General features: G+C 35.6%; 1 protein-coding gene across 1 annotated transcript; it reads right to left on the reverse strand.

Moving 5' to 3' along the window:
* Positions 1 to 1,573: 1,573 nt before the first annotated feature.
* Positions 1,574 to 10,459, reverse strand: LOC137642563 (uncharacterized). The gene is made up of 4 exons (XM_068375232.1): positions 10,138 to 10,459; positions 9,478 to 9,533; positions 3,009 to 4,717; positions 1,574 to 1,953 (listed from the first exon to the last, which is right to left on the reverse strand). The coding sequence occupies exons 2-4, from the start codon at positions 9,520 to 9,522 to the stop codon at positions 1,743 to 1,745; spliced, it is 1,965 nt and encodes a 654-aa protein (XP_068231333.1). The 5' UTR covers positions 9,523 to 9,533; positions 10,138 to 10,459; the 3' UTR covers positions 1,574 to 1,742.
* Positions 10,460 to 11,777: the final 1,318 nt, after the last annotated feature.

Genomic DNA, 11,777 nt, shown 5'->3' on the forward strand with positions numbered 1-11,777 from the left:
ACCTTTTTCCCTGTATGGTTACCTTATTTGGTTTTCCTTAACCAATTGGTTATCATCTGCTGTTATGAAACTGCGTCACCTTTTATACTCTTCCATTTTCAACTGGTCATATTCTAGTTTCTGCTATTAACCTCCAATAAGGTGTGGTTGCAACATGTTCAGACATCTCTTTTTATAATTTTGTACTGTATAACTTCTTGAAGCTGAAATATATCATGATATTAGCCTTTTAAGGTTGTGGTGGCCGATATGGCTGACTGGATTGCCAGACTGGGGTTCGAGTCCCCCTCCATAGTTCCTTTGGTCGCTGCATCCTCACCATCCTTGTGAGCTAAGGATGGGGATTTTGGGGAGCCTATAGGTCTATCTGCTGAGTTAACAGCAACCATTGCTTGGCCCCTCTTGGTCCTAGCTTCGGTAGAGAGTGGGCTTGGGCACTTACCACATGTACATGGTCAGTCTCTAGAGCATTGTCCTGCTTGATAGGATAATGTCATTGCCCCTTGCCTCTGCCATTCATGAACGCCCTGTAAACCTTAAAACAATGCTGGGAAAGTGGTGCCGTCGGAGATATGTTTTGAAGGTATTGGTAACTAGTTTTGTGAAAAGGGATATTTGAAGGAATTATGTATAAGAAAATAGAGAATTTGGGCTAACAGAAGTTAAGGAATAAGACCTTAGATTGCCAGCAGGATATTTTAGAGAGGTAACGTGGTACTTGCTATCGCTGGTAAATATGGTTAGATGAAGTGATATTGAAGTTATAAATAATTTTTATGCGTTCATAGCTTATCTAACAACTAAAGTATGAAGTTAGCAGTTGTTGTAACACTCTTGAAAATATCATTGTGTAAAGTATGAAGTTAGCAGTTGTTGTTTAAAGGCCGATCATGAATGTTATAAATACAACTGTTGAAGTTTAAAGGCCGCTCATGAATGGCAGAGGCAAGGGACAGAGCGCCCAAGCTAGAACCAAGAGTGTCACGCAATGGCTGCTGATGACTCAGCAGAGAGACCTATAAGCTCCCACCAACCCCCTTCCCTTAGCTCACAAAGGTCGACCATGTGGTAATTTTGTAATAATGTACATTCCTTAGAGGGGAGAGGCATCTGAGAGACTTAATATATTGTGCCTCAATCTGTTCTCTAAATTCCTATGGAGTAATTTTTTCTTAGATACACAAAATGTTTCAGAGCTGAATATAATCTGGGTAAATATCTTTCGGTTCTGAACAAATATACATTTTTTTATTTAGAATTTCAGAAATGGAGCATTTAGTTCATAACTTGTTGAATCTTCGAATTATGGAAATGATCGAAATCAGTATTTTTTTTTTTCTAGTCTTCTCATTTTCTAGACAATTTCCTTTACTGATATTTTCATCAATAAATTTTTAGGAAGTTGTGAAATGGAAGTTTTGTATGCAGAAGTCTTTTATCCATGTAGTCTGAAAGAAAAGTACTACTGAAGAGCTCGACTATTGTAGCGAGTGTTGTTTCTCAAGAAAAAAAAAAAGACATCTATAAATGGATTACATAAAAAATTGGTCATTATTCAAAACTTTATTTCTCTTAAAATGCTTATAAAATGTATTAATGTGACGCCTCCAGTAACAGCAATAAGAGAAATATAAGAATACTCTATGAGCAAAAGAAAAAAATCCAGAAACGAATGGAATGGCAACAGCAAAAAAATTAGATTACAATTTCCTGAAGTAAGTGCATATACGTATACTTCCGTTTTACATCTCGATTATGTACTCCAGACAGTAATCTCTTTTGTCATTCTTCATATACCAGTTTGGTATGTATGCATTGTCAACTTCGGAGCAACACTCTCCTGGGTGTGAATCGCCTTTCGACGTCCTTATCTTTCCAACAAAGACCTTGAAGACCAGAAGTCTATGGTCTTTTGCTGTGGGCGAGGGGCAGGATGTATGTTGAAACTCCGCACTGTTGGGGGCAAGAAAATTCATCTATTAAGATTTCTAGAGTTGTACTGAAAAGTTAGGTGAATTATGTTTGTAGAAGTCAGGGAGGGATTGTGAAATATATATATATATATATATATATATATATATATATATATATATATATATATATATATATATATATATATATATATATATATAATTTATTCATTTATTTAGGTAGTAAAAGTATTGAATTTAAAACTCAAGATAGGAGACGACTGGCAAAGTCTAACCAAGACCCTTTGCGTTAATAGGCGTAGATGATGATGATGATGATGATGATGATGATAATATATATATATATATATATATATATATATATATATATATATATATATATATATATATACATATATATATATATATATATATATATATATATATAGAATAAATAAATATACATAAATAAATAAATATATTTATATATTCCTATGAAAGTTAGTTTAACTGAATGTATGCAGTTTGTATTTTTTTTTTAAACGAAAACATTGGCCATCTAAGATAGGAACTGAAGCGAATGGAACATTTAAAGTTCCAATGATTTAGTTTACCTTTGGCAATAACGACACATTTCTAGTTAAACGAGGTAGATTAACCTTAATACAATTTTTTTAGTTGGTATTAGATATAATACATAAAACTTCCAAGGGTTTATAACAAAGTCCTCTGTCTTAAATATAGTTTTTTTTTTTTTAACTAATTCTTTCATTGTTCCATGACTGCTATCTATATCCAAACATTCAGTAGAAAAAGCTATCCTTTGCGTGGTAAAACTAAGAATTGACTGCATATTTCAGAAGGGTAATAAAGAGAAATAATAACTTATCTTTTCCCTAGCCATACTATTTTGTATGAAACTTCAATTAAAATAACTATGCAAAAAGATAAAAAAAACTTATGCAATCAAATTGTGCAACAGATTAAAGAGCAACAATTGTTAAGAGTCAAACTAGGCTGTTTTAAAATTAATGCTGGAAAATAAGCAAAAGCTGAATCCTATTTAGAAATGAGCATCGTTGTAGTGTAGTTACTCACCTCCTAAAAAATACAAGACTGCGGTCACACAGTGATTTCACTTCTTTACACTGATGTTTCCATTTAAATTTATTTCTACAGATGTCCTCGACCAAATTTTTGTCTACCCATTGAAAGAGTGTGTGAATATTCAACATTTCATGGGTGCCGTTATTTGAAGAAACTTCGTCCAGTCTTTTATTGAATGCATTCCACAGCCTTGGATTCTGGACTCTCTTGATGCTTTTTATTTCTGGGGATACAATACTTTGGAACAAGTATTTCCTAACATGACAGAACTCTCTACTTGCGACACTTAGTGTAACTTGGTTTCGGGTTCGTAAATGAATTTCACCAGACCTTGCGCACTCTGGCCGACGTCTTACTTTCATTTCCTCTTGTGTATTGCTGTTTTTCAACATCATCGAGGTAAAACTCAACTCAAAAATGCCATCTGCTATTGAAACCTCCATTGTATCCCACTTCCCTGATTCATAGCATTTTTCTATATCATAGGAGGATGTCAAAGGGGAAACTACTTCAGCACAACCAAACTCTTCCCAAGACTGACCTTTGTTTTTGAAAAACCATACAAAATTTGTAGCACTCTCATCCAATGATTTAACAGTTGATGGTGTCGACAGTCTTCGAATTTTAAGATTTGTTCCTGGGCGGTTTAGTTCCAACATTGTCATGCTGTCAAATTCTGCCAGATACTTGCTTTTTCCTAAAAGACTTAGCATTTTTACACCAGTGAAACCCATTACTTCAGGGTTAATAGCTGGAATCTCTGCATTATCTTCCCAAAGGTCCAGAAAGGACCGCTCAAGGGCTCCTCTTTGAGCCCTTGGTAGATTATACCAAACACCATCATGCATGAATTGCCACTGCCACACAGCGTCAGAGTGAAGCCTGCCACATCCGTTTCCCAAGGCACACTTGTCCTCTATGGTGTTAGTGCAGATTTCTGGTATTTCTACATGCCCCATAATATAGTGAGACCAAACTGCGGGATACATCACATCATCGTTTTTTGGTCGTCGCCTAACTGAAATGACTTTCTTCGATTTCTTATAGGTCAACTCCATTTTGAAAAAGTCAAGTTTTGCCTTGAAATTCAAGACGTTAACAGTCATATATCTACTTTGATTCTTCTGATACTGCTTTTCAATTTCGTGGGAAGTGGTCTCTGGCAGACCTGACTCTGTTGTACTATCTGAGTGAATGTCTACACATTGGCCAAACTCTACCCAGCTTTCATTTTCATGCCTAAACCACTTAAAATCACTGGAATACTTGTTTTTTAATTTTCCAGAAGAAGGCGTAGAGAGCCTACGCAAATGAAAAATGGCTTCACCATTAACCTGTGTTATTACCATTTGTTGGAAGTCAGCCCTCCAGTTATATTCTCCAAGGAGATCCATCAGTTCTTTACTATGCTGTCCTGAATTTGAAGGATCTAATGCTGGTATTACAACTTGTTCTTTATCCACAATCTGGAAAGACCTTTCTAAAAGGTCAGACTGTCTCTGTAAAAGGTTGTGCCATTCATTTTTATGAAGAATTTGCCACTGCCACCTTTTCTCAGCATGAAGGCTGCTGCAACCATCCCTGTCATCGGGGCAGTGGAAGTTTAGAGATTCTATACAGATCTCCGGATTTTCTACATTTCCTTCAACGTAGTAAGACCTCAAAGTACGTTTCCTTTGTAACGGTACCGCATGTTTAATCTGAAAAGAGGAGTAAATAGTACATTGACCAAAATTCTTACAAAATGCGTGCAATTTATTATATCGTGGAAACATGAGACACGTTTAAGTCTACAGTAATGTATTGTGTGGTCTACAGTTGACTCTTCTTGCTATTATTTAGTAATATACATTATGTCAAACCAAAATATACTCTAGGGCTAAACATCAAGAATTCATGACTAGAATTACACATTCAATATTATTCATTACGTACATATCTCTCATTGGCTTACTTAACCAACATGAGTATCTACCAATAGTTAATTTGCTAGTCAATGACTGACCTTGAAGGCTTGTTCCATAGGAATGTATGTTTATTTGAAGAATGATAATAATAATAATTGGGCGAAATACCCATTTCTGCAAGTCTATTTGCTTTTAATTTATTATAGGTCATCCAATTTCCCTGAAGATTTACTCTTTTCCGTGAGAACAAAAGAATTGCAATGTAATTTTTAAAGAATATTGTCACATTTAGGGAAGTTATAATGTAAAAACTGAAAATGTTCAAACAATTCCTGACACCCAAGATAGGCTTGGAATTGTTATCCAAAAAATACAGTTTTTTATCAAGTATTTTTTTTTCTTTCAAGTGATCACAGCAGTATTATTTTTTCTTTTTACTGAATTATGATATTTTGTGGGTGAGAGAGTGATATAGGGTTAATATTACACCCTTTTAGTATTCATTTTTGATACGCTACCGCTTCTTTTCCCATGTAAGCCTGGTTGTTAATTATTATTTCATATGTTTTCTTGGTGTAACCTCGACAACAGTCTGACAAGCTGTTAGCTCGAGGTGTCTTGAAAAGACTGTTCCCTGGGGGTGTCCGTTGAGATACCATACTACCGCTAGAAAATTATGGGGTCTTATGACTGGCCAGACATTACTACATTGGATCCTTCTTTCTGGTCACGGTTCATTTTCCCATTGCCTACACATACACCGAATAGTCTAGCCTATTCTTTACAGATTCTCCTCAGTCCTCATACAACTGACAACAATGTGATAATAAAACAATTCTTCTTCACCCAAGGGGTCAACTACGGCACTGTAATTGTTCAGTGGCCACTTTTCTCTTGTTAAGGGTAGAAGAGACTCTTTAGCTATGGTAAGCAGCTCTTCTAGGAGAAAGCACTCCAAAATCAAACCATTGTTCTCTAGTCTTGGGTAGTGCCATAGCCTCTGTACCATGGTCTTCCACTGTCTTGGATTAGAGTTCTCTTGCTTGAGGGTACACTTTCCTATTTTATTTCTCTTCCTCTTGTTTTGTTAAAGTTTTTATATTTTATTTAGGAAATATTTGTTTTGATGTTACTGTTCTTAAGATATTTAATTTTCCCTGTTTCCTCTCCTCACTGAGCTATTTTCCCTATTGGAGCCCCCTGGGATTATAGCATCCTGCTTTTCCAACCAAGGTTGTAGCTTAGCAAGTAATAACAATAATAGCCTCATCATGGAGACTTTGTTCAGACAAGTTTTGTCATTGTAAGATGTTGATGTTTAAATTGTAAGTTTTTTTTTTTTTTATATCGACAAACGAGAAATTTTCGTCATATTAAGAGTTCAATTTTTAATTATATACTGTCCCTTAAGTGTTGAGGATGCAATCTTGGGTGGCATTAATGACAATATGGTGTTAGGTTATCAAATTTTGTTACTTTTAAATGACTTGAAGGCACTGTCTTTAATCTGACATCAATAGTTCTAGATGTCATCATGATCATTCCCATTCAAGTAACAGACCATTCTCGGACAAAGGCCCTGAACCTTGAGACCAGATTTTCATTTCTCAGGATGGGCGACAAAGAAATAAATTAATGGGAGTTTCACCAAAGTAAAAATTGTTCCTGCCTAGGACAGCTGCCTCCCCAACATCCTTTAGCCACACCATTTCCTAACTTTTTGAAGCGTCAAATAATATCAGGATATCCTAATGAAGGCACCCTCAAGGAACCGTGTCCACAGGATAGCCCAAAGCTATCCATCTGTGAAGACTGCCAAGAATGTTGCCAGGTTTATACTGTAGTACTCGGGGGGACATTGCAATCCGCTACTTAGCTTCCATTAGATTGGCACCCATCATTAAACTCGTTATTTCCCCCTGATAATTCCCTTTAAATACAGAAAGTAACATGGCCAAATTTCAATACAACAATAATTGTTATTGCATTAATGATACGTTAAAATACAGGATAACTAACGATACTGTAGTTACCAAAGATATGAGATGGTGCTTTCCTTAGGGTGCATAGCATTGTCGGTTTGCCCTAACTGCACTCACTTTATGGCCTTCTATCACACCTCCACTTCTCCGCTCTCCTTATTCTTAATTTCCCTCTTAACAACTAAGTTCTAATTAATATTGCAACTATTTTTCTTCAGTTGACCTCTGACGTTGAATGGCCATGCTGGCTTTAGTGCTTGGCCTAAATCCGTTAATCCAATCAAATACAATTGTTTACATGTCTTACAGTATTGTAATTGTTAATTTTCAGTAACAAAACAAATCTCCCAGAATGTGACAACGAATGACATGAATATCGTAATTTACTATGCGACTGATTTTCCATATAGATTCAAATCTTAAAAAGTAAACTTGGATACCACTTACTCCGCTATTTTTTTTTAAATATTTTAAAATAAATTTGTGTAAATGGCTCGTAATTTCAGCTACATAGACTAAGAATTATCTCAAATTCAAATCTTTACTACCATGTGCTTATTTAATGTTTAGTAGAAAGCAATGACTTACGCACTAATTGTATTTGGTGATATTGCCACGCATTACTAGGCGGTCATTTAATTTTACCCGTTTTTTTTCTTCTTTTTTTTAATTAGAAGACCCTCTTATTACAGGAGTAAGATGCTAAGAAAAATATATACCATTTAACGCTCGTCGAAATATTTCTTTTTCTTTTATCTTCATACTGATTCATCATCAAGATTTATATAAATCTATTATAATATCACTTCTTTCACACGTTCTTTTTTTTTTCTTAACAGCTACTATCTACCAGTTTTTCGAAAGTGTAATCTCAAGATTATCTTTTAAAAGGAGACAAGTGACAGAGAACAACGACAAGGTAAAGGTGATTTGCTTGCTTTTTAGATTCCAACCCCCCTCCCCTCTTTAAAAAAAGAAAAAAAAAAGGTAAAGGGGAGAATGTTTACCAAACTGAGTATAACGAACTTTTCCCACTCTTTCTTTTGCTTGTTATATTTGCTGTAATGGAATTTTACGCATAATTATTAAAATATTGTTTCTCATCTCTGGAATTTTGCTCTACCACAACATATTCACGAAAATATAAAAATATTTTAATCAGATAAGAGTGCATGATTCATACATTGTCGTTCTCATCTACGTCAGAATTCTTTATCGGCGAATGTAAACACTCGAGTTTTCCCTCCCAAAATCCGGCTATGGTCAACAGCAGCGGTATTTATGTATTGTTTACAGCAATAAAGATTTCCAAGTAATTGGGCAGCAATTGTTCCTTGCTTCAAAAGTATGACATGCATCGCATAACCATTATTTTTTTAAACGTTCGTTTACCCTTGTTCCTAACTGTTAACTCAGCAAAATAAGTATGCTGGCACTCTATCGCATATAAGTTGCGAAGATTATAAGCTTATCCTTATTAACGTAATTAAGCTTTTTCTACCTGTACCATAACAAGATTATTAATAAAATTCTTAACCTTTACTTTTATCCCATGTATTAGTCTTCATGTAGTAAAGCCTAATTTTCATAATTGATTCTCGGTAACAGAATCGGTATTTTATGCAAGAATGCCGAATCACATTCTTTCTCTTAAAAAATGCGAAGGCAATTATACAAGTTTGGAGCGCATGCAACTGCTGGGGTGTGGAGTTTGTGTGTGTTGGGGGGGGGGGGGGGGGGGAGGGTGGGGGGGGGGGGGTTACTAGGTGTGCCTTGGGAGAGAGTTATACGTGGTGGCTCGTGTCAATGAGTCACAATTCTTCATCTCTCTCCCCCGTCCCCCTTCAAGTTAGGTGAATACTCTGCTAAGAAACTCTTATTAATCTTTTTATCAGTTCTGTATGGGGGGGGGGGGGTATTTATCCATTGTGCTTAATAACCTGTAGGCTCAATCAGAAACACTCCATGGTCAGTAATATTTAGGTCTGATCGCCAAACTATGTCGGTTTCCAGAAATCTTTTAAATTCTTTATTAGGGTTGCTGGGATAAAAACAAAAGGCTTAAGTTTCCAGTTTCTTCAGAGATGTCTGGTTGTGATTACTTTAGGCTGGACAAACAATACTCTTGCCTTTAACTTTTGGATCAATAGTATGAGAGAGAGAGAGAGAGAGAGAGAGAGAGAGAGAGAGAGAGAGAGAGAGAGAGAGAGAGAGAGAGAGAGAGAGCGAGAGAGAGAGAGATTGGACTGTTTCAGTTTTTTGCTATTCAATTGGCATAGGTTGGATGTAATTAATTTAATGAATATGAAAACGTTTACGGGTACAACCCTCACTAATGTCTGGCTGCATGCAATCGTGCTGATTGGACCGTTGCAAAGGATTCCCATCACTTCCAGAGCTAATGTAAAACTTTTTTTTTTTTGTTTCATGGCGAAGATATTTACGAAATTCATGGATTACGTATATATTTTTTTCTCACACGGTGTTCAGTTTCGAATGGAACAAGCCAGGAGGTTCATGATTTTGTCTACTAGGACCACAAACATATCACGAAATCAATGCACTTCTTACCTTTTTGTCGAATCCCGCTTTCCTGTCAGACGACCGGACGGACATGGCTCAGAGTCCTAAAACAAAATAGGACGTTACTGGGGAACCATTTTTTTTATAAATACCATAAACCATTTTATGAAATTAATCATAGATATCTGTGGAGATTAATTAGCCACGCATGTATAATTATCATCATTTAACTACATATATACATTTGTCTTTTGTAAAAATGGTTTAATATGATTAGTCAAATTAAAATAGAGGAAATGCTCATGTTTACTCTTGACAGTAATCTTCTTAGTCTCTTTACACCCAGACTCTTCTCCCACAAGTTTCTTATTCATTGTGAGTATTAAACTCCTATTCTGTGTTAAGTTAGTTATTAAACGGGGGGGGGGGGGGGCAATGACTTGCTCTTGAGTGTCATGTTTCATACGTTTTGAAACTACTTCCGTTGTGGGTCATACGTAATAATCATAACAAAGGCGAAGAAGGTGTTCACAATAACAAACGAAATAACTTGAATAATGGTCAATAGTGGAACACTTATGAGATTCGCATAGAGCAAATTCCCATATCATTGAAAAGATATTCCCTAGAGTTTGTCAAATGCCACACTACGAAACCGGTATAAATTATTTGTCCACTAGCAATTATCATAAGTGTTTTTCAACTTACCTTTGTTGGGAAGAGAGGAAATACGTAAGGATATCCTAAAACAACTGGGGCTTTTAACCACGCGTTTTCTATTTTGCTCCTACCAGTCTCGACCACAACAAAGTGTAGATCTGACGAATAGAAAATTTCACAATTCTCTTTGGATGTTTCGATAATTTGTTTTTAAATAGTTTCGGTGATATGTGAATATCACATTATATGATTTTAACAAACTGCTATATGGAACGGGGTGCCGTGGCCGTCTACTTGTGAGAGATACACACTTGTTATTAAGAGTTAGGTCTTCCACTCGCCAAGGAACTCTCTGAATCCAATACGTTCGGTAAGTAGTACGTTCGGTACGTGTACGGGCTTATCAACGCGAAGGGAAATTTCGTCTCGTCTCATGTAGATACAAATTTGAGCTTTATGTGTTCATAGCGTTGGACACAAATTCCAAATATATCGAAACTGAAACAACGAGTCAGGTGGACAGAAAATGAACGCGTAGTAACGAGACTCAATGTGATAATGCAATGCAATACGTTGGATCGAATATTTACACTAAAAAGGTAGATTGCTTAATATTGATATTGTGCATGACAATGTCTGAACATGGGCGAATCTGCCGAATTGCATAGTTTTGTAATAATGTTATCAATACTTACACATACATGCAGAGAGAGAGAGAGAGAGAGAGAGAGAGAGAGAGAGAGAGAGAGAGAGAGAGAGAGAGAGAGAGAGAGAGAATATGCTTTCACCCATTTGCTTCTCTATTACTTTAAGCTTTTTAATTTCCGAATATGGTATGCAAACGTATAAGTTCGCGTATGCAAATTAATGTTGCAGAATTCTACTCCATGCAGGACAATGGGTAAACAACTGCCACGACAGTTTTTTTTTTTCTTTAGTTGTCCTTCAATTGTTTCTAGTGATCTGTATAATGGGAATTGATTTTGGTAGACTTTTGAGTATTCAAGCGACCGTTTTGGTTGTAAATGGCTCCATTTGATCTCTAAATGTTTCATTATTATTATTATTATTATTATTGTTATTATTATTATTGTAAGGACAGTGAGACAAGCGTCACCAAGATCAACTGATACTTTATTCAAATGTGCGTGGGAGTATATTACAAGGTGCGGACGGAAAGGTAGGATGGCGCTGGCACCAAATCAGATTGAATTGCCCGCCAAAATATATGCGTTTTCTTACACTTACAAATATACGAATTATGAGTTAACAGAAACATGTAATGAAATAATACATATGTCAAAATGTAGCTCTGATAGAGCGGAATACATATACATGGGAAACCACGGTGTGGCGAAAGGAGAATTCAAATAAATAAACAGTTTGTTGATTTTCTGGACGACGAAGGGAGCGGTGTCCTTACGTTATTATTATTATTATTATTATTATTATTATTATTATTATTATTATTATTATTATTATTATTATTATTTCTCTTCATTTTCATTAAACTTTTTACTGTACAATATCTGCCGAGGAGGTAATATTTAATTTAGTGTAGCTTGGAGTGACGAAACAAGTTATAATGCTCTTTTAAGATTGGATCATCCTGAACTTTTCGAAAGGAAATTACTCAAAGCAAAAGAAAAAAAAATGAGGAGGAAATAAGATTGCAAGTATTAGCGCTC

This window comes from Palaemon carinicauda, chromosome 6 (assembly GCF_036898095.1).
Source record: "Palaemon carinicauda isolate YSFRI2023 chromosome 6, ASM3689809v2, whole genome shotgun sequence".
Taxonomy (NCBI): domain Eukaryota; kingdom Metazoa; phylum Arthropoda; class Malacostraca; order Decapoda; family Palaemonidae; genus Palaemon; species Palaemon carinicauda.